At 40.2% G+C, this 24,317-nt stretch overlaps 1 protein-coding gene across 1 annotated transcript in view; it reads left to right on the plus strand.

Annotated features, from left to right (window-relative positions):
• mamdc4 (MAM domain containing 4) overlaps positions 1-24,317 on the plus strand; it is a 44,875-nt gene that overhangs the window by 16,314 nt on the left and 4,244 nt on the right. Inside the window, 16 exon segments of the mRNA XM_055153209.1 lie at positions 487-624; positions 839-978; positions 1,181-1,289; positions 1,956-2,060; positions 2,203-2,337; positions 2,404-2,531; positions 2,609-2,825; positions 4,967-5,104; positions 7,602-7,729; positions 7,803-7,893; positions 9,247-9,396; positions 14,226-14,351; positions 16,286-16,410; positions 18,208-18,310; positions 22,167-22,182; positions 23,501-23,666. Of these exon segments, the coding sequence (XP_055009184.1) occupies positions 487-624; positions 839-978; positions 1,181-1,289; positions 1,956-2,060; positions 2,203-2,337; positions 2,404-2,531; positions 2,609-2,825; positions 4,967-5,104; positions 7,602-7,729; positions 7,803-7,893; positions 9,247-9,396; positions 14,226-14,351; positions 16,286-16,410; positions 18,208-18,310; positions 22,167-22,182; positions 23,501-23,666 (2,015 nt within the window).

Consider the following 24,317-nt stretch of genomic DNA (forward strand, 5'->3'; position numbering starts at 1 on the left):
CTGTTTTCCCTTCACTGTCCGAGGGCATATGTTAGAGCTGCTCCAGGTAAGTTTTCTGGTGGAGGGTCTGTTACCTGCTTGTCTCATGATGATGTTATGGCTTTGCCTGGAATGTTTCACAGTATAAATGTATTGTCAATATCTTTGATTTATTCAAACAGAGAATTTTTTATTGCCAAAAATACTTGGTTTGATGGATTGGTTTGTCCCACTGGAGATTGCCAAGTTTTTCTTTATTCTGTGGAAGAAGCAAAACCATAAGAATGTCTCTAGTTAGAAAAGAAGTTTTCAGGCCCCCCCACCAGAAAACATTTAAGTTTGAGATGTCAAACACTTGAGAATCCCTCTTGTACAGTTCCTGGCTGATCTGAGTCACTCTTGGTGCAGCTGTAGATTGATACTCCAGAGTCGGGCTTTTGTCTAGTTACTAGAAAACCATTCAGCGTCAGCCCTGAGTGACTCATCTGTCCTGGATGTTCTGTGCAGAGGTGGTCCTGTACGTGACAGAGGCAGCAGGACACCAGAAGACCCCAGCCCAGATGAAGACCCCTCTGTTGGGCCCTTCAGGACCAGCCTGCACCCTCAGCTTTGACTACGCACTCACGGGCCCCCCAGAACATATCGGTAAAAGGGTGTAAAAGCAGTCATTAAAAAAAACAGACTGTGATATGGCCTATGTATTAATAAAAGGCACTTTGTAAACTTTAAGACACAACCACCTATGACAACCCTCTGAAGTGTACTGGGATATTTAATCTTAATACTTAATACTTAATCGTGTTGTTGTATGCAGTTCAGACTTTGTTTCGTCATGTGTCTTGTTACGTCTCGTGTGCAGGGGAGCTGTCTGTGCGTGTGATGGACAGTGTGCTCGGACCTCAGCCCAAAATGTGGGAGTTTGCTGGAAAAACAGGAACAGTGGGAGATTCCTGGAACCACACACAAGTTTACATCGGGCAGAGGAAATCACGCTTCCAGGTCCAGGCTCTTATCAACATAAAACTTTTGTTTGGGCATTTGACACATTTGTTGTCATGTATCTAAAGACGGGGTAATATAGCCATTTCAAAACAATAAAGGGTAAAGTGTGGTGATCTAAATATGTTTTTTGTTAGCAGTTAATACCACATAGAAGTAAAATACCCTTTACTCTTTAAATGTATCTTTTCTCTTGTACTAGCTGGCGTTTGAAGGACAAGTGGCTGAGATAGACACTATGGCTGAAATCAAAGTGACCAATATTTCCTTCCACGACTGCAATCAAAACTACTACCCCCAAGCCCCAACTGGTAAGACATATTGCACTACAATGTTTTGCCATAAATTTCAGCCAAAATTGTCTCACCCAGTCTGCTAAAGTCCCTATTTACCTGGGACAGTTCCAGTTTTGAGCCCTGTGTCCCCTGTCCCAGCAGATTTCTCCAAAACCGGTGATTTGTCCCAGTTTTATACAAGAAATGTCCCTGGTGTCCCTATTTTTGACCAATCTGATCCCTGCCAACAGTAAAGAGAGACATAAATTGCCATTTGTTTCAGTAAAATACAGAAAAGCTGCTTAAAAATGACCAAAACACAAAGAAAATGCGACTGTACTGACTCACATTAGTGCAGAGTGGAGAACCATTTTCCTTCAGTACGCACTCGTTTCACAATTATTATTACCAACCAGCAAAAACCAGGAATGTCCCTGGTTTTTATTTTGAAAATCTGGTCACCCTACCAAAAACGTGACTATAGTCTCTTAGCGTTGTGAAAAGTGCTCAGAAACTCATTGTGAATAAAATGAACTAGTTCTGTTTTTCTTTTTTTTTTTGAGAATTAAAAAATCAATCACAGCACCTTTAGGCATAGTGTGTGCAAAAGTGTGCTCAAGTGTGTGTTCTATATTAAAACATGACACTTTTAAAGCATGTTGTCCTTGCATTTGGGCGTCATATCTTGGGCTTTGTTTCCAGGAGTGTCGTGTAATTTTGAGGAGAGTCTCTGTGAATGGCTCCAGGACAACAACGATAACTTTGACTGGACTCTGGTGGACGGCATGGACCACACCATTAGTGTTGGTAAAACACTGCATGATTCATTGTTTAAAACAAATTAGTGTCTTGCCCAAGGGCATAACAATAATTTCAGAACCTCTACATAACCTGTACCTTAATGTGGAGCTTATATTGTTGAGTAAACTGCACAGTTGTGTGTGCTCAGGCAGGAGTCTGGTGGTGGACTTGTGGGAGCCTTCTCTCCGTGGTGCGTATGGACGTCTCCTGACATACCCACAGCCCGCCTCCACCACAGGGGGGTGCTTCTCCTTCTTCTACAAGCTCTATGGACCAAACACAGGTACAGATCAGGATGGTCAATAAACAAATACATCATAACAATCTTCTAACCAGTTATACGCCTCAGGTACTCTGAACGTGAAGCTGCAGGATGATCTGGGCTACGAGCTCACCCTGTGGTCTCGCACTGGAGCTCATGGGAACGTGTGGCACGAAGCTCAGTGCCCCGTGCCACAACAGCTCACCCCCTACAGGGTAAGAACTGCCCCCCCCAGCACAACCAGCACACTTTAAACCCTTAATCCTGATTTTGTATTTTCTCTGTGATCCAGCTGATGTTTGAGTTGGTCCGCTCGGGCTTTGATGGTCGTGTTGCCGTTGACGACGTGGCATACAGGAACTCAGAGTGTGTATCTGTGTGGACGATGTGCTCATTCGAGGGCTCTCAGTGTGACTACAGCAGCTCTGGGGCCGTGAAGTGGCGCCACACTAACGGATACAACTCCTCCTTAGGCCCCAACACCGACCACACGCTGGAGACTGAAACGGGTCAGACAGCACTCACATGTAAACTGCTGCTGTTCACACTTTACACTGGAGACTGATTACATTGTACTTTACCACCAAATATGCCAAAAAGTAAATTCACAAATGTTGAAACTGATCATTTCTATTAGTGACTACACGCATTAACCTCTTGTAATACATAAACAATTGCATTTTAACAATACAGTATTAATTTTAGCTGCCCACAACTGTATTAAATATGATTGACCTTTAGAATGTTGTGATATCATCTGAAACCCACACATTGACCTCCATAATACTCTATTCGGACTATATATAGTTCTTTTTATTGTATTTTATTGTATTTTATTTATTATTTTATATACACTGCTCAGCCAAAAATAAAAGTTGCCACCTGGATTTAACAAAGCAAATAGGTATGAGCCTCCTATTAGATAAATACTGCATGGGTGATTATTTTCCAGCTGGCAACAAGTTATTTAACCCCAACTGGTGCAAAGAGCTTCTCATTTCTTAAACAACCATATCAAAAGACACATCCCATGGTTGTGGAAAAGATGTCAGTCTGATTAAGAAGGGTCAAATCACTGGCATACATCAAGCACAGAAGACATTTAAGGAGAAACTACTAAAGTTGGATTAAGAAGTGTCCAAAGTGTTATTAAAAACTGGAAGGATACCCTGGATTTACCCTGTTCCAGAGTGATGGGCGCATCAGGGTAAGAAGAGAGGCAGATGATGTGATGCACCCCTCATGCCTTGTGCCTCCTGTACAGCCTGTGGGGGCAGTGCTGTGATCTGTGGTTGCTGCAGTTGGTCAGGTGAAGGTTCAGCAACAGTTTGTGCTCAAAGAATGAGGTCAGCTGACTATCTGAACATACTGAATGACCAGGTTATTGCATCGATGGGTTTCTTCTTCCCTGATGGCATGGGCATATTCCAGGATGACAATACCAGGATTCATCGGGCTCAGATTGTGAAAGGGTGGTTCAGGGAACATGAGACATCATTTTCACACTTGGATTGGCCACCACAGAGTCCAGACCTTAACTCCATTGAGAGTCTTTGGGATGTGCTGGAGAAGGCTTTGCGCAGTGAAAAATTAATGCAACACTGGATGGAAATAAATCTTGTGACACTGCAGAAGCTTATCGAAACAATGCCACATCGAATGCCTTAATCAAACCTAAAGGCGCTGCAACGAAATATTAGAGTGTGTGACCTTTTTTTTGGCTGGGCATTATTATATATATATTAATATATTATTATATTCATATATATTCTGGGGTCCCCCCGGAGGAGCTGGAGGACGTGTCTGGGGTGAAGGAAGTCTGGGAGTCCCTGCTTAGACTGCTGCCCCTGCGACCCGGCCCCGGATAAGTGGAAGAACATGGATGGATGGAATATTATTATATTATTATATTATTATATTTTGCACAATGCAACTTTTCTAGTGGAGCGTCTGTCACTTGCTTGTCTCCATGGAGATGCCATTGCCTTGCCTGGAATATTCCACAGTATTAATAGTATTTCTAAAAGGGAGGTCTTTTTAAAATTGGTACCTACAGATCCTGTACCTCACAGCCTTAACTAGGTTGCATGCTCCAGTTGAACCACTCCTTGGGCTTGTGTACAGCTGTGTCTCACTTTCGTACATGCACTACTGACTGCATACAGCAGGGGGCAAGTTTTTTTTTTTCATAAAATGTCTATTAAACTAACTGAGCTCTATAGAGACAAGTAGATGACTCTACCAGGCCACAATAAAAGCACTTGCAATTGAATAAATGCAAATAAGTTTAACTGTTGTACATTTTATATATAGTTTAAAATATCTGATCTGTAGGTAAACAGCAGGACTATTTTAATCCTTATTTATGTTGAGTATTTTTGATTAGTACGGCCGCTGTTCTTACAACTTTGCTTGTGTAACACTGCAGTTTTACCAGTGAGGGACAACAAGCTTCTCTTATCTCAGCAGAATGAATATAATCAACTTGTATTGGAGTTGGCCTGAAGGAAACCATTAGCTATTAGTTAATAACTTATATGTGATGACAAAACAAAATTGTATGTACAATTTTCAAAGAATGACAACAAAATTCCTATCTGAATGTAAAGTGCAGAACCATACCTCTATTCTAAATGTATGTACTCTCCAGGGTACTACATGCTGCTGAACTCTGGCGCTGACATGCTCCCGGCCGGGTCTGTCTCCACCCTCGCCTCCCCGCTCACCCAGGGCACGTCCAAAACCCACTGTCTCCAGTTCTGGTACCACATGGGCGGAGACAGTCCTGGTGAGGAAATGCCACTTCACTCTGCTCTTTTTGTACCACTTGAAATGATTCTTATTTCTGTAAATGTTAATGTTTGAATTAGTATTGGTGTACAATAATGTAAATGGACAACAGTTCTTCTATGCCCCTTGGTGGTAGTGCTTGTGTCAAAGTATAACTGATTCAGACGTACAGCTTTGAAAATCATGATGGTCATATAAAGTAGTTACTGTTAAAACATTATTAATAAGTGTTGCAGACCAAGTGATCCCCTTATTAACAGCTCACAGAGTCTGTTCTGGCATAAAAAAGGACAAAGGCAATGTGGTATAAAAATTATGAACAAATTAGTAATCACAAACCAACCATCAATGAAAAACAAACCACGAGTTAAACCCTACATTTACAATAAGTTAAAGTTTTAATGCTATGTAAACAAGAATGCTGCTGTGAATTGGTATTTAAAAGTGCTAAGATATTTGAGGTAGGCTTCATTAAGTTATAGTACATAGAGTTCCAGATGGTGTAAGTGCTTGTGCTAAGGCGACTTATCTGGGCTGAAGTGACTTGCAATAACCCCGAGACCTAACCTTGCATCGCACTGAGAACCTGGCCAGATTTTGCACTTCCCTTAAACACCTGAGCTACTGTTCCACAACATTCAAATAAAAAAGAAACACTAAGAATAAAGATAAAGAATAAAGAGCAAGAACAAGGGAACAATAATTTAGCTTCAGGTAGGCCATTAGTGACCACCACCCCAGGTAAACAACAAAAAGGCATTTACCGAAAGTTTAGAAGGGGGAGAGGGGCACGCCACATGGGGCTTGGAGCACGTTAGGAGCGGCCGCCGTCACCACCGCCTGCTCCAGACAACACCTTTAAACATAGTCAGAAACATCGCATTAAGGCATGTTCTAAAAACCATTAAGAGAGAAACTACTCCCGGTCCTTTCACTAGCCACCGAAAGCCCCGCCTGCCTCCCCACGGCGTGCACACACTTATATAATCACTAATCAGTGATGCTGGGAGCCACGCACAGCGACAAAAAACTAGTCCCTGCTAACACCCGGTTACATAAGCATCACGGGAATACAATGGAAACAGAAAATAAAGAGATTAGAAGAGTTGAGGTGGCAGAAGTTCAGCAGTTCCAGTTCTGCTCTTCTTAATACTGCAGTTGTCTGTGGCCTAAATATGGAACCCTTCTTGTATAAACGTGTGTGGCGATGGACAGAAGACTGCAGATATAGTGACAGAGTGAATGAAACAAAAAAGCAACTCTCATTTTCAAGTGCTGTCTGTCTTAAAGAGTGGGTATACAGATCTTACTATACAACAAATCACAACTTGAACCTGTGTCTCCAGAGCCTTAACCTGCCGGTAGAGGACACATCCACGTTATTCTCATGCTCAGTATTTGTACTGCAAAAAGTAATATGTAGGGAAGTTAAAAATGACTGAAATTAAGAACATTTTTACTTCATTTGAGTAGATTCAATTTGACAAGTAAAGTTAAGTGTTTTTTCTTCATTCAAGCAGTATAAGGTTTTGTTTCTTATTTAACTATAAAAATGCGTTGTTTTACGTGTTTTCTGTATAACAAGATGTGTTTTATTATTTCAAGTACAAAAAGTTATGTTCTATTGGTAGATATTTTTAGCCTTTTTGGAAACCGTCTGACCTCGCAGTATTAGGATTTGTTCGCTCGACGGTAGGTGGATACTTTTTTTATTTAACCAATCGCTACTATTTGATCGTGACGTTTGTAATGTGCCAAATCCCATAGGAAGAAGGGCAATAACGTCTTTCCCCTTGATAAAATTCACCAAACATTCTCTTTGTTCCGGCTTTAAATCCTCAATCTCGGGAATTGTCGCCAACACAGAATGTCTGTCTTCGTCTACATCCATGTCGACGCTTTGTTTACTGTTGTGTTGTTCCACAAAAGGGACCCAGACAGACACGACAAGTTTGACTTCATGGCTTCACAGCTCACAGCTGATTGGCTGATGTGCGATCTACAACTTCCAGTGTTCTTGCAAACCATCTAGTGTATTCTGATTTCTAACCTAGTCGCTGAAGAGACATGAAATTGAGCAGAGGCCAGCTTGGCTAAGAATTTTGCGTACCCACTGAAATTTACTCAAATCAAGATCAGACATTCTTACTCAATTTTAACTTGGTTAGATTAAATTTTTTGCACCCATTTTAGATTTAAAACAACTGGATTTCACCACTGAATCCCAAAAGAAAGACTCATTTGAGGCTCAGTCTGCTTTCTGATTGGACAATTGTCTTAAGAAGCAAAATACCAACATAAACACTTGGCCATCATGTTCAAGGTTTTTGTAATTATGAATAAATCAGTATTGCAATTCTCATCTTTATGAAATTTTAAATCAAAATGTTACATACTGTTCCTTTTCAAAGGTTCAGTCAGGCCTTGTACACATTGTTAAGCCTGAAGGTCCCCTCCATGTCGGACAGCTGAACATGCTCTTGTGTGTTTTGAAGGCTCCCTCACCGTGTACTTGAAGCCAGTGAAGGGCGGGCGAGTGAAGATCTTCTCGAACAGTCTGAATCAGGGAGGGGGCTGGCGTCATGGCAGCGGTAACATCTCCTCTGACCTGGTGGACTGGCAGGTACACACTGGTTCACAGGGTTAGGATGGAGAGGAGGTCCCCTATTGTTTGACAGTTGTTTTCTGTTGTGCAGTTGGAGTTTGAGGTGATTGGAGCGGGCGGTAAGGACACTCACGTTGCCATTGACGACGTCCATATTTTGAATCATGCCTGTGAATCTCAAGGTTAGTACATGATGGGGTATGAGAGTACTGCGATATCACGTTTTGTTTAAAGTGAAACTGTGTATATGGTGTTTGCATAACATTTTCTACTCTTCTAGTCATTTTTGCAGTTCTCCCCTTTAGTCCTCCAGACCCCACTCCTCCTCCCCCTCACTCTCCCCTTTAGTCCTCAAAGCCATGCCCCTCCTCCTCCCTCACTCTCCCCTTTAGTCCTCCAGACCCCGCCCCCTTCCCCTTTACTCTCCCCTTTAGTCCTCTAGACTCCACCCCGCCTCCCACGTCACTCTCCCCTTTAGTCCTCCAGACCCTGCCCCTCCTCCCTCTCCACTCTCCTTTTTAGTCCTGTAGACCCCGCCCTCCTCCCCACTCACTCTCCCCTTTAGTCCTGCAGACCCCACCCCTCTTCCCCTTTACTCTCCTCTTTAGTCCTCAAGACTCCCTCCTCCTCCCTCACTCTCCCTTTTAGTCCTCCAGACCCTGCCCCTCCTCCTCCCTCCCTCTCCCCTTTAGTCCTCTAGACGCCGCCCCTCCAAATCCAGTCTCTCTTCCCTTTAGTCCTTCAGGCCACACTCCTCCTCCCTCTCACCCTCCCCTTTAGTACTCCAGACCCCCCCCCTCCCTCCCCCTCACTCTCCCCTTCTCCTTTTTAGTCCTCCAGGCCACACCCCTCCTCCCCCCTCACTCTTCTCTTTAGTGCTCTCACCCCACCCTTTCTCCTCCTCACTCACTCTCCCCTTTAGTCCTCCAGGCCACGCCCCTCCTCCTTCCTCATTCTCCCCTTTAGTCCTCCAGACCCCGCCCCTCCTACCCCCTCACTCTCCCCTTTAGCCCTCCAGACCTTCCCCACTCTCCCCTTTAGTCCTCCAGACCCCACCCCTCCTCCCCCCTCACTCTCCCCTTTAGTCCTCCAGACCCACCCCCTCCTCCCCCCTCACTCTCTCCCTTTAGTCCCCCAGACCCCTCCTTCTCCCCCCCTCACTCTCTCCCCTTTAGTCCTCCAGACCCCACCCCTCCAAACCCCTCACTCTCCTCTTTAGTCTTTAAGACCCCCCCATCTCCCCTTTAGTCCTCCAGGTACTGCCCAGTTCTATTTGAAATATGGTTATGGGCGAAATTTTGTTTTGGAGTTTAGTTCCACTTGAAAAAGCTAAAAATCGGTATCGGCAAATATCGTGATCGACATTGGCTCAAAAAAATCCACGTCGTCCCGTGGCTAATTTCAGTTATGAGTCAAGTAATCATGATTTTCTTTCTTGTTTTTTTCTTGTTTTTTTTACTATGATCGAGCAGCTCAGATTTCCGTTGTACCGTTTTCAAACATGCTGGTGAACATTGGTGCGTGTGTGCGTTCAGATTCCAGGTGTTCTCTGGAGGAGGGTCTGTGCAGCTGGACCAACACCCAGGACGTCCTCAAAGACCGACTGGACTGGGAGCGGAGCAGCAGGGAGGCAGAGAGACACTACCCCACACCCGACGCCGACCACACCCTAGAGCACGAGAAGGGTGAGGGACCACGAGCACCACGTCATCACAACACAACCACATCCAGGAACAGATTACATGGACCACAGTTATGTAATCAGAGTACAAATTATGAGTAACTGTATTCAGTTACAGTTACTGTTTCAATGAGTGGTAATTGGATTACAGTTACTTTGTTGAAATAAATGGATTACACAGAGGGATTTTCCTGTTTTCACATTTTGGGCTAAATCCTTTTTTTTTTTTTTTTTTTTTGGTTATTCCACTCATTGCCAAACACTAAACCAGGACTAAATCAGGATTGAACCAGGTCTAAACCAGGTCTAAACTGGGACTAAACCAGGTCTAAACTAGATCTAAACCAGGTCTAAACCAGGTCTAAACCAGGACTAAACCAGGACTAAACCAGGACTAAAACCAGGTCTAAACCAGGTCTAAACCAGGGCTAAACCAGGGCTAAACTAGGTCTAAACTAGATCCAAACCAGGTCTAAACCATGTCTAAACTGGGGCTAAAATCAGGTCTAAACTAGATCCAAACCAGGTCTAAACCAGGACTAAAACCAGGTCTAATCTAGATCCAAACCAGGTCTAAACCAGGGCTAAACCAGCACTAAAACCAGGTCTAAACCAGGACTAAAACCAGGTCTAAGCCAGGTCTAAACCAGGACTAAAACCAGGTCTAAACTAGATCCAAACCAGGTCTAAACCAGGACTAAACCAGGTCTAACCAGGTAAAACTAAACAGGAACTAAACCAGTCTAAACCAGGTCTAAAACTAAAACAGGTCTAAACTAAACCAGGTCTAAACCAGGACTAAACCAGGTCTAAACCAGGGCTAAACCAGGTCTAAAACCAGGGCTAAAAGGTCTAAACCAGGGCTAAACAGGTCTAAACCAGGACTAAACCAGGTCTAAACTGGTCTAAACCAGGTCTAAACCAGGGCTAAAAAGGTGTTTCTGAACTTTTTAAGCAGACAAAACATCTTATGTGAAGATTTCCGAGTATTTGCTTCTCTACAGCAAATCAAGTAATCCAAAGTATTCAGATTACATTACTTACTTGAAGTAATTTAATGGATTCCGTTACAAACTACATTTTTGGGGTATGTAATCTGTAATCTGTAGGGGAATACATTTTAAAAGTCACCTTCACAACACTGAACACATATTTCTGCAATATATAATAATAATCATCATCATCATAATAATCATAATACATTTGTAAAGCACTTTTAAAAACTAGTTTAACAAAGTGCTGTGCAAGCAGGAAAGAACAATAAACAAAGAATAAAAATAGCATCCAGAAAGCACAAAATCAGATATTCAATTAATTATAATAAATAAGTTAATAAAAGAGAATAAAAATCAATAAGGAATAAAATCAAGCTAAAACCAGTTAAAGGAAGACCAACCGATAAAAATGAGTGTAAAGAAATTATTTAAAAGATGATAATGATGGTGTGAGCCTTATGGTGCGACTGAAAAGACTATCAGCCCTTTGGAACTGCCACAGGGACCTGCCTGAGGATCTAAGGCTGCAGGAGGCTCGTACGAGGTTAAAAGTTCTGAAATGTAACTTGGTGCAAGGCCTAAACAAGCTTTAAAAGTGATCAGAAAATCTTAAAATCGATTCTAAAACACACAGGCGACACTGAAGGGAACTCAAACGGGTCATGTGTTGAGCTGCCGAGCTGCTGTGTTCTGAACCTGTTGGAGGTGGAGATGGATTTGGAGTCGAGGCTGGAGGGAGTTGCAATAGTCTAGACAGGAGAAGATGAGCATGTGGATTATTTTTTTAAGCTCAGGGTGGGAGAGGATATAGACACAGACATTTCCGTGATGTTCTGCACTACCAGTCAATAGTTTGGACACACTTTCTCATTCAATGTTCTTAAAGAGAAGATATTATTAAAGAGGTATTAGATGCCATCCATGCATGTTTGAGTAATCTAGCGATCTCTCCTGGGCCCTGTTCAGACCCTCCTTATGGTTAGCAGTACGTTACTATCCAAAACTCAACACACAAGCCTTCATCACAATTCTCCAAAAATATACAAAAGCAGGATACAAAACGATAAACAGCTTCACAAAGCGGATGCGATGTGCAGTAGTTTCATTAGGGGGACGCACGCTGATTGTGTTGTGAGAGCGCTCTGAAGGGGGAGTGACTTAGTGCTGGAAGCCAAAGTGAAACTTATCATACATGATAATAAGTTGTTTTCTAGCAAATATAACATTTTCAGAGCAATAAAAGGAAACATGGTGATATACAGGTTAATGTATGTGTTAGCAATTAATAGCCCATATAAGTGTAATTCCCCCTTTTTATGTTTATTACTTTTACATTGTGAATACATCCTGAAGGCATCAAATAGTTACATTTTATATTCAAATCCTCAAAGTCTCCACCCTTTGCTTTGTGGACAGCACTACCAGCCCTTGGCCGTCTCTCAGGGATCCTCATGATGATGTGTCCTGAAATGGTTTTCACTTCACTGCTGTGTTAGTCTGATTCATCAGATGGTTTGACTTTGTGGAAACCGTCTGACCTTGCAGCTTTAGGATTCATTCATTTGACAGTAGGCTGGGACTTTTTTTATTTAACCAATCGCTGCTGTTTGGTCGTGACGTGTGTAATGCACCAAATCCCATAGGATGAAGGACAATAACGTCTTTCCCCTTGATAAAATTCACCAAACATTCTCTTTGTTCTGACTTTAAATCCTTGATCTTGGGAATCGTCGCCAACACAGAATGTCTGTCTTCGTCTACATCCATCTCGACGCTTTGTTTACTGTTGTGTTGATCCACAAAAGGGACACAGACAGACACAATGAGTTTGACATCATGGTTTCACAGCTCAAAGCCGACGGGTCTGTGTGTGGTCTACATCTTCTGGGGTTCTTACAAATCGTCTAGTGCACAGGTGTCAAACATACGGCCCGGGGGCCAGATCCGGCCCTCCAAGACCTTTAATCTGGCCCTCGGCTGATTTTCTACTAAAATATTTTAATTATATTTTCTATTAAAATATTGGTAATTTTCTGTGGTGTTTATCACAGCAGCGTCTCCAGCGTCTCTGTACGTGGCCCCTCCCACCAGAGCAGCACAAATGAAGACTTGTCTCTTTCCAAACGCTCTTAAAGGACGATCGTTTTGACTGTTGACCGTGACACCCTCATCAGAAAAATGTCCAACATGAGAAAAGTGGAGCCGAGTGCAGGATTTTCCAAGAAAAATTGACTTATTCCTATTTGCAAACAAGTTCATGTTAAAACTTTGTGTTGAAATTGTATTTTTCTTAAAGTTTCAGGTTGTTCATAATATTATAATATTTTGTAAAAGAAAGAGTTCATAAATTAAAAAAGATTTCTGTAATAGATTTGTGTTTCTCTGCACAAATATTTGAACTTATTGTTATTTTTGGGGTTTATATGACATGAGTTTTCTGATCCGGCCCCTTTGGATCAAAGTAGGTTGGATACGGCCCCCGGACCAAAATGAGTTTGACACCCCTGTTCTAGTGTAGTATTCTGATTCCTGACCTAGTCACTGGATGAGAAATTAAACTGATTGGAGGCACACGGTGGTGCTAGTCTGGCTAGTGCCGTGTCAGGGTTTATTAGTGAAATGTAAAAAGTGGAAAGCAGTGATCAAACTAAAAGGGGACTACTATGAAGAATCTAAAGTATGATTGGATTATTTCATCCTTTTTTGTTGTTTTTTTTTGTTTTTTACTCCATTGCATTCATTCCAGTCCTTTCCTTCAGTGAAAATCTACAATGCAAATAGTCATGACAATTTAGAAAAGGCATTGATTGAAAAGTGTGTCTGAACATTTGCCTGGTAGTGTGCAAGATTATTTATGTTCCTATTGTGCACTTTGTGATTAGTAAAGTCTTCTATTTTCAGTTGCAGCTCTGTATAGGCTCTATTCATGCTTATGTCACAAACCAGGAAGATGTTTGGAAACATTTGGTGACAACTTCTGGTGGGATTTTGTTCGCGGTAGTAAGTCTGACAAAATCTAGGAAAACATCCCAGTTTTTTTCATCTCCATGTCATTGTAGTGTTCCGTTATGTTCGGCTCATCAACCATTACAACCGCACCTCAGTTTTCATCATTTCCCCACTGACACACAACTCCGAGTGCACTGGGTACATGAGATTAGAAGAGATGAGGCGCCAAATTCCAGATGATTCCAAACAGCACATACGTCTGCAGTCTTCATTTTACCACTGATCACATTTACTTCAGTGGGTTTGATCACAGTCGGTCACTGAGCCCAGAGTCGGGAACTACACCATCGCCATTAGGCATAAGTAGGCATTTGCCTCGGGCCCCCAACTAATTCAGTGACACTAATGGCCAAGGCCTCAGAGAAATAAAATTTTCTCTCAATATGACATTAAATGAGAGCAGTTTAATTTTAAATAATAATCATTAAAAAAAAAAAAAAAAAGTCATGTAACGGATGTAAACAAAAATGTAATTGTACTAGCAAAAAAAATTACAACTACTTCCAGTTCTGGTTTTCTAGTAGACTACTGAACTAAAAAGACAAGTTTCCATAATTCACATAAATAAAGATGTGGATGTCTCAAGAACAATGGGAAAAACAGACAATAAGTATATATTCAAAACAAAACAAAAACAAAAAATAGTGCTTTATAGTGAGGGCCCCAAACTCAAGTTCGCCAAAGGCCCCTAAATTGCTAACTCCGCAACTGGTCATCACGTTTTTCAATGTCGTCCTGGTTTGTGACGTAAGTGTAAATACAGCCTATTGCCATTTTCTACCAATAAAAATCGAAAAAAAAAAAAACAACTTTTTTTTGTCTTTCCCAGGTCACTTCCTGTTTCTACCCAGCAGCGACAGGACAGCAGCCAATCAGAACGCTTGGTTGTTGAGTCCTCACCTGCCCCCCACCAAAGGCACCTGCTTGAAATTTTGGGCCAATATGCCTTTTTCAGGTAAGATCACGCCCTTCATTTATTCATTTCTCAATTATTCAAAGCATCGTCTTGTTTCAGATGTATTTTAAAGACGCTGTACCTGATTTTTTACTGTCTTAAAAATGTGTAAAACAGAACTTCAATTTCAAGATCCTCCTGATCATCTCCAAAGCTCTCCATAACCAGACACCTCCAAACCTCACAGACCCCGTCCAGCTCCACCATCCCTCCGGCTCTAACCTTCTCACTCCCACACTCAAATCTAAGCACCGAACCTTAGGGGACCGAGCCTTTGCCACGGCTGCTCCTGTCCTCTGGAACTTTCTCCCACTTCACATCAGAAACTCACTAAACATCTTCAAAAATCTGCTCAAAACACTCCTGATTGCTCCTCATTACTGTTTGTCCTTGTTTTAGTTTTACTTCATTACAGGAGTGTCAAACTCAAATTCACAGAGGCCAAAATTAAAAACTGGGACTAAGTCGTGGGTCAAACTACAGTAAATATTTATTGAATAATGTCAACAACATCTGCATGTTTTCTCTTCTTTCGAGATATGTAATGTTAAACCTTTTCTTATTAAAATAAATGTTTCATAATAGTTTTGCTTAAACATTGAATCCAGAACAAGCAGAATATAAAATAATAACAACATTTTAAATAAATAATGTCTCTATAGTCGATCTGTAGCTGGTGAGCAGCTCTTATACACATTTGATATGATCTCACGGGCCAAATTTGGCCCCCAGGCCTGAGTTTGACATGTCTGCTTTATTATGAAGTGTCTTTGTGTTACCATGAAAAGCGCTATATAAAACCAATGTATTATTATTTATTTATTTTTATTTTATTTTTTTTTTTACAGTGGTCCAAAGTTATTCCTGTCTGACCTTATGCATTCTGAGCACCCTAATTATTCAGCACAATGTGTTGAAAATGATTATGTCATTATAATATTATCAAGCTTATATATAATACATATATTCATAATATATATTTATGATTTTGGCCTAATTACTCTCAGGAATGTACTGAAAAAAAAAAATAAAATGAAAAAAAAAAACAACTACTGAACTAGATTATTTTTGGAACTATGAACAAACTAGTTTTGAAATGTGTGAACTGAACTTTGAACTAGTTCATATAGAAAATGAACTTTCCCTTCACAATCTAGCACCAGCAAAGTCAAATTCCGCTGCTGCTGAGAAAATAGTCCCTCAACATGCGCCGGTTCATGTGATGCAGGGTTAGTTTTATTTCAAACATTATTCTATCGACACAGACATTCACATGGACAGTCTGGTGTAATAATAGATTTGTTTCAGGTGTTTTGTGGAGTGGGTAAGACTGTTTTTAGTGGCAGGAGAACTATGACCATTGACATGCACTAGTCTAAGCACCAGTGACCTCTGCAAATACAAGGACTGGATGGAATATTTTAAAAACGCGTCTCCACACGTCTCCAACACTCTGGACTCACTAGGAAATGAGGCCCTATGTCCAAAATTCCGGACTGTCCCTTTAACCTTCCCAGTGTGCTTAAATTACACCCACAGTTACACCCTAAACTTGGAAACAGTTTGGTTGGGAGTCCATCCGTGAAGATAGAAAGGTTTAATGCCATACTGTGAAACATTTCAGACAAAGCAATAACAGCTTCATAAAAACATTTGATGGACCCTCCACCAGAAAAGTTACACAATGCACTTTTACCTTTTGTATCTTTGTAATACAATTGTAAATAAATACAATCCTTCACTTTCCTTTTCAAAGTTTTTCTGTATATTTTTATTTTTTGCAGTTTTGGTCGCTCTTTGGTCACCCCTCTTGCATGACATTGGCTTACTGCAATGCATTTTCCTATTACTTCTTTCATGTACAAATTACTTTAAGTCTTGAGTTTGTGTGTGTTGTAGTAACGTACTCAGCCTTGCTCTTTGCTGCCCTCTAGGGGTGGGCGAGCTCAAAGTGTGGCTGCGCTCTGAAGGGAAGAACACAGAGTTACTGAGCACCAGTCAAACCGGGGGGTCCTGGAAACGCTTCGACATCGACATCATCTCCACTAAAGAATATCAGGTCTGTGTCCAAAAACTACTCTTCATACTATATTACACTATATATTACACTACTTTCTGATTGTGTTTCCTCGTCAGAAACATATCAGGAGTTGTGGTTTGTTTTGTGTTTTACCAGACCCAAACAAATCCTTCATATTTAGACTGAGTTCTTCTCTCAAACTGAAAACACTCTGTTCCAGCTTGTGATGTTATGTGGTACTTCAGCTCCAGCTCCACTGTGTTTTTAAACTCAGTGCACTGTCACTAGAATCATTTGGGTAATTTCAGCTCTGGAACTCCCAGTCTGTACTGAACAAAAGGTACACGGTTGCTGTTAACTTGAAAACTGCCTCGTCAATTAAGGCTGTGCAATTAAACAAATTTTGATTTAGATTTAGATTTTGATTTGTGTGTCAAACGATCTCCAAACTCATATAATCAAGTTGAAACGATAAAGCATAACAAAGTTAATTTTGAGTTTATTGTGGTATATATTTTTTACATACATAAGTATATTTATTATTATATTTTAGATATAGAGATTGTAGAACAGCTGGACATATATTTTATTTTGGATACATTTATGGTTTATTTTGGATATATTTTGTGGATACATTTATATGCCTATGCCTTAGAAATACATTTATTTACTAAGGCATAGGCATTTTTCATATGATATCATTTTATGTTTTATACATCGTACAACTGCTCTAAGGTACATGTTTGGAGCCTATATTTATTTTCAGTTTGAAAGTTTTGCATAAATTATCAATTACAAAGTGTTTTTTGTTTTTTTTTTGAGAGAGAGAGAAATGCTGAATAAATGCATTGTGTAACTAAAAATATAATCGTTTGAATAATCGTGATTTCTGTATTGACCATAATAATCGTGATGATGATTTTTTTCCGTAATTGAGCAGCTCTAACTTCATGACATCACAAGGGTGAACGGAGTGTGTTGAGCTTTGAAGATGTAGACAGACTAATAATAAAGGGTGACTCCAACATGTGTGAATGAATCAAAACACAACTGCAGGTTTGGTTTTGAGGAGGGAGGCTTGAAGAATCTTTTTTTTAAAATATAGGATTTGTGTAAAATCCGCATTCCCCTTCACCACACTCAGATCTTATCATTTCAATTCTAAAATGATCATCAGTATAAAGATCTGCTTCTGCAAATATGGTCAATGTAGTGTTTCTTTTTGGTCACTTCCTGTTGCTGCCAGCAGAGGGCACTCACTCTCAAGTAATTAAAATCAATTCAAATGTTTAACAAAGTGGGGCTGGGCAATTAGTCAAATTGAATTCACCCCGATTAATTGAATTAATTAATCTGGGTTAAATAATCAAGATTTTGGAAAAAAAAAAAAAAAAGTGCAATCAAGGAAGTTTTCTCTTGTCTTTCTTTCTTGCAAAGCAGGATTATGGTGCAATTTCAATTAGATCTCTACACAAATATAACAGTTTACAAGTTCTTAAATAAGAGCATATGATCAGAATGAAAAGGTGAAGAGCTTTTACCATTTAAAGTCAAGCCACCACCGCTCTGACTTACTTTAAAATTGATTGATTGTTATTAAAATCTAAAAAAAAAAAAATAAAAAAAAAAGCCCAGTCCCACAACAAAGGGACATTATTTCATCAATTTAAGCTTACAATAATTTAAAACATACTGTATGTTGAGAAGTGTCCAAAAGTATAACAAAATAATTCTTCTGTATATATATTAGATTTTCATAATAAATAATAGTATGAAGTCAATGTACTTTCTATGTGATTCTTGGCTGATTAGTGATGAGTGATTCTCTGGTTTCAGATTGTACTGGAGGGCATTAAAGGCAGCACTGGGTTTGTGGCTGTAGACGACATCGAGTACACCGTGGGAGTGGACTGCACCGGGAAAGAGACGGACACACACAGTAAGATCCACGTTTATTTCACTCTCACGGTGTTTGTTCTGTGGACATGTAGACAGGTGCAGATGCCACTAGGGGGCACTAGGTGTTCAATGTAATCGCTTTACGAAATGTATTTACCTGACCAGCCAGAAACACATGCTTTGACTAAACTTCTGGAGTCATATCTGGTCTGGCCCTGATTGACAGGTGGATTAACCAATCAGAGAGACACATGCTCTGTTTGCATCAAATATAAATATAGGTGCTTATATGTAAAAAGGGGAAAAAAACAACATAAAGGACTGAGAAACAGCAAGGATCTTCTCAGAATCAACAACAGAAGCACTGAATTATTCTTCATCACAGCTAGTTCTATACTGTAAGTTCTATACTGCATTTTGTTCTGAATGTTATGGTAGTTTTCAAGAGGAGATGTTTTCTGCATTTGAGAGACGTGATACAAATTAGCGGCTGTGGTTGGATCGTTTCAAGTTTGGACAGAGGATTTTCACGCTCTATGGTCCAGCTCCAGACCCTTCTGGATTCAAACAGAATGTAGAAGGGTCAATCGGAGATGTGGCGTGGGATTGCCCCCGCTCCATCGGAGATGTGGCGTGGGATTGCCCCCGCTCCACCATCTCAGATTTGACAGAAAAACTTCTAGGAGGTTCACACACTTTCCAATAAGAAAAGTCCCAAATTTTAGCTCCCAACTCTGTATAGTATTAATCTCTGTGTCATGAAATCAGAGTGTTTTCTTAGCTTCTGAAGTGCTCTACATGTATGCGGACACCACATTTTCAAAAATTAATTTAGCTAAAATAAGACAGAACACTATCATAAATGTTGGATATGTTAAAAACAGATATCTAGTCTTTCTAAAATGGTCCATTAGCGTTGGTGGGTGCTGTCATTTTTTTGGTATAACATGGTAAAGATGGCACCAAATGTATTTTTTCCATTTTTAGCACTTAATATCTTCTAGAGTGTTCATCACAGAGGGTCTGTGTGGGAAGGTTATGTTCAATATCAAACCTCTGTCTTTGAAACTGCACTTTCCACAGTCCTTCAAAGATGCCCCCAGAATTTTTCAAGCCCCAGAAATCTGTGATAAATCAAAAGTACATGTGTAAAAGTCCAGATTCTACAAGTGCATTTGACAAATTTTAACCCTTGAACATTTGCCGACTGACCAACTCTAAATAGTTTTTAGATACAACAATCTGAAAGTGGCTCCTCGGAAAACTCTGCTCAAAACAGTTCGGGGATATTTGACAAAATATTTTTCATGACAAAATTATAAGGAGTTGGGAGCTAAAATCTGAGACTTTTTCTGTTGGAAAGTGTGTGAACCTCCTAGAATTTTTTCAGTCAAATCTGAGATGGTTGAGCAGGGTCATTGGGAGATTTGGTGTGGAATGACCCAGAAGGGACTCTCTACTCAGGCAACAAACGTAAAACACGAAATGTAACTTCATTAGGTAACACAGTAGTAACAGTAGTAATGACCATTAATATCATGATTTCTGAGGAGATATGACATGTCACCAACACCCAAAATTCCATCCAAAACACAGGGAGAATTTATGCTCAAGGAAGCTGTTGCCATCTGTTTTATGACTTTAATCATTCTGTAATTTAGCTGTGTTCTTTGTTAACATTATGGTTACTAGGTAACAGCTACAAAATTACCTCTACGTCACATCATATCTGCTGGCCCTGCCCAATCAGGAAGTATAAAACATCAACTAACTGGAAGATTGTGGAAAATAGTTGAAAAGAAATCACAAAAATACAGAAGTAGCGCTGAATCCCTTTGAACAATTTACGCTCAAAGGAATTTCTCTGGTAGATTAAACTTTCATTTAATAAAAACAGGTTTAAATTGATGATTTGTTTTTATCTATTTTCAATAAAATAGATAAATAAACACATAAAATGACCAAGGCCACAGGTAAGTTTGTAAATAAAAAGGACAGAGATGTGACTTAAATGTATAATTAAAATTTATTAAAAGACTAAAAAGGGGCAAGAACAAATTTTTTATTATTTATTCTACAAAAAGAGCCAGACAGAGGGTAAAACGATAAAATGGCCAAATTCTTAAAATCTTCTAAAATAAGGATAAAACCTTGCAGCCTCTGGGTGGACGAACCAAGTCCTGCGAACAGGACATTAATGTTACAAAAAAACAAACAAGGACGACTTGAGAGGGCAGTAGCCCCACCCAGAACAAAACAGAAAGTGCTACCATGCAATCACACCTACAGTGAGGAAAATAAGTATTTGAACACCCTGCTATTTTGCAAGTTCTCCCACTTAGAAATCATCGAGTGGTCTGAAATTTTCATCATAGGTGCATGTCCACTGTGAGAGACAGAATCTTTAAAAAAAAAAAATCACAATGTATGATTTTTTAACAATTTATTTGTATGATACAGCTGCAAATAAGTATCTGAACACCTGAGTAAATCAGTGTTAATATTTGGTACAGTAGCCTTTGTTTGCAATTACAGAGGTCAAACTGTTTCCTGTAGTTTTTCAGCAGGTTTGCACACACTGCAGGAGGGATTTTGGTCCACTCCAGATCAGTCAGGTTTCTAGGCTGTCGCTGAGAAACACGGAGTTTGAGCTCCCTCCAAAGATTTTCTATTAGGTTTAGGTCTGGAGACTGGCAGGCCACAGCAGAACCTTGATGTGCTTCTTACAGAGCCACTCCTTGGTTCTCCTGGCTGTGTGCTTCGGGTCATTGTCATGTTGGAAGACCCAGCCTCGACCCGTCTTCACTGCTCTAACTGAGGGAAGGAGGTTGTTCCCTAAAATCTTGCAATACATGGCTCCGGTCATCCTCTCCTTAATCCAGTGCAGTGGCTCTGTCCCATGTGCAGAAAAACACCCCAAAGCCTGATGCTCCCACCCCCCTGCTTCACAGGAGGGATGGTGTTCTTGGGATGGTCCTCATCATTCTTCTTCCTCCAAACACGGTTAGTGGAATTATGACCAAAAAGTTCTATTTTGGTCTCATCTGACCACATGACTCCTCTGGATCATCCAAATGGTCACTGACAAACTTAAGACGGGCCTTGACGTGTGCTGGTTTAAGCAGGGGAACCTTCTGTGCCGTGCATGATTTCAAACATGACGTCTTAGTGTATTACCAACAGTAACCTTGGAAACGGTGGTCCCAGCTCTTTTCAGGTCATTGACCAGCTCCATCTGTGTAGTTCTGGGCTGATTCCTCACCTTCCTTAGGATCACTGAGACCCCACGAGGTGAGATCTTGCATGGAGCCCCAGTCCGAGGGAGATTAACAGTCATGTTTAGCTTCTTCCATTTTCTAATGATTGCTCCAACAGTGGACCTTTTTTCACCAAGCTGCTTGGCAATTTCCCCGTAGCCCTTTCCAGCCTTGTGGAGGTGGACAGTTTTGTCTCTGGTGTCTTTGGACGGCTCTTTGGTCTTGGCCATGTTAGTAGTTGGAGTCTTACTGATTGTATGGGGTGGACAGGTGTCTTTATGCAGCTCACGACCTCAAGCAGGAACATTTGATTTAGGATCATAAATGGAGTGGGGGTGGACTTTTTAAAGGTGGACTAACAGGTCTTTGAGGGTCAGAATTCTAGCTGATAGACAGGTGTTTAAATACTTATTTGCAGCTGTATCAAACAAATAAATAGTTAAAAAATCATACATTGTGATTTCTGGATTTTTCTTTTTAGATTCTGTCTCTCACAGTGGACATGCACCTGTGATGAAAAGTTCAGACCCTCCATGATTTCTAAGTGGGAGAACTTGCAAAATAGCAGGGTGTTCAAATACTTATTTTCCTCACTGTAAATATAACTTAAAAAAACAAAGTGCAAACACAAAAGTACAGGCTAAACCCCTCCCAAGTACCACCCAGGAACTTAAACCAACTAGAACTAAAAGCTAAGAACCCAGAGACGGCAACAATAATAAAAATAAAAAATAAAAAAAAACACTTTTATTTGAAGGTGCTGTAGAGCTAAAATATGACATAACGTTTAACAAGCAATATAAAACAAAACAGTAGCAGACTAAATCCTTCAAAGTTTAATTACTCGGGGGGGGAAGGTCTGCCTCTGGTTTTCTTTAGCTCTGACAGCAGCCAGCAGAAGTCAGGCCTGAGCCTTTGCCACACGGCCTGTGTAAACCCGACCTCCGCTGGCACAGGAAGTTGGTGTCAGGTAAATCCAAACATTAAGGATTAGGGATTAGGGATGGAAGTATGGAAAATCAGATACTAATCGATACCAAAACTTGTATGGAACCTAGAGACCAGGTATCAATACAAAAAAACTCCCATTGATAGAAAAGAAGTGAATCTTTCCTGAATAGCTTGTTACCTCCTTTGTTTCATTCACACATGTTTGAGAATCATTTATTACTAGTCTCTCTAAAGCTCAAAAGCTCAAAATTCCATGTTCCAACTTGTGATGTCACATAGTTATAGTTGACAAGTTAACATAGGGTGACCAGAATTTCCAAAAAAAAAAACTGAGACATGCCGTTTTTTCTTTTTTTTTTTTTTTTTTTTTTTTTTTTTTTGGTGGTTTCTAATAATAAAATAGTGAAACAAACATGTGAGTCTGTATAGTCACATTTTCTTTGTGTTTTGGTCGTTTTTAAGCAGATTTTTTTTTGTATTTTACTTAAACAAATTACAATTTATGTCTCTCTTTACTGTTGGTAGGGATCAAATTGATCAAAAATTGAGACACCTGAGACATTTCTTATATAAAACTGAGACAAATCAATGTTTTTTCCATAAATCCATTGGGACAGGGGTCACGGGGCTCAAAATTGGGACTGTCCCGGGTAAATAGGGACGTCTTGTCACCCTAAGTTAAGAGCTACCTTTTAACTTTAGATCAAGGTCAAATTCCAGGACTGAAACAATCCAAATGATTCCAGTAAAGGTGTATGAAGTTTAAAAACACAGTGGAGCACTTTCTGTATGTGTAAGAACCTACCTGGACCATCGCATTAGTGTAATATTATGAAAGTACTATGATTTAATGTTAAAATCACATTCTATCATATAATAATATTTTATTATTATCGTGGTATCAGAATCAGTATTGAGTATCGAGTCTTTTCTTTAGTTCTGAAATCGAGTTTGAAGCATTAGTATCGTGAGCACACTCCTGTCACATCCCCTGTATCTAACTGTGTGTGTGCAGAGAAGAGACAGCCGGACGCGGGGGGCATCGCGGCGTCCGTCATCGTGGTCATCCTGCTGGTGTCCACGCTCATAGCTCTGCTGGTGTACTACCTGAGGTCCAAACGGGAGCAGATGCCTGTACCCACAGGACCAACCGGATTCTCCAACCAGTCCTACGAGCCCGACCTCTCCGTGAGTGTACCAACAAAACTCCCATGATCTCAATATCCAAACTTATAACAATCATACCATCCTTGGGATCAAATCAGTTTTTGTCAGTGAAAAAAAATGTAGAATTAAATGAGAACCCAGGATGAAGAATTTATAAATGAATGTTGCTACGTTTTACAGAAAAAAAAGTCTAATAAAAAGTACAATGGTGGTTTAAAGGTCACAGTATTAGACTAAATGAACTTTTATGAGCTTTAAGTGTTAGAATGTTGTTACCAGTGTTGGGAAGGTTACTTTTAAAATGTATTCCCCTACAGATTACAGATTACATACCCCAAAATGTAGTTTGTAACGGAATCCATTAAATTACTTAAAGTGAGTAATGTAATCTGAATACTTTGGATTACTTGGTTTGCTGTAGAGAAGCAAAGACGAGGAAATCTTCACATAAGAAGTTTTGTCTGATAAAAGACAAAGAAAAGACGAGTCTTTACTTAACCAAATTTTAAATATTATTGATAGAAGACGAGGAGACACGGTCCGCGCAGTCCTGTTAGTCCTGTTAAATCCTGGTTTAGACCTGGTTTTAGTCCTGGTTTTAGTCCTGGTTTAGACCTGGTTTTACACCTGGTTTAGACCTGGTTTTAGACTTGGTTTTAGACCTGGTTTAGT

This window comes from Boleophthalmus pectinirostris, unplaced genomic scaffold, assembly GCF_026225935.1.
Source record: "Boleophthalmus pectinirostris isolate CB_2022bp ecotype Guang Dong unplaced genomic scaffold, ASM2622593v1 HiC_scaffold_18, whole genome shotgun sequence".
NCBI lineage: Eukaryota > Metazoa > Chordata > Actinopteri > Gobiiformes > Gobiidae > Boleophthalmus > Boleophthalmus pectinirostris.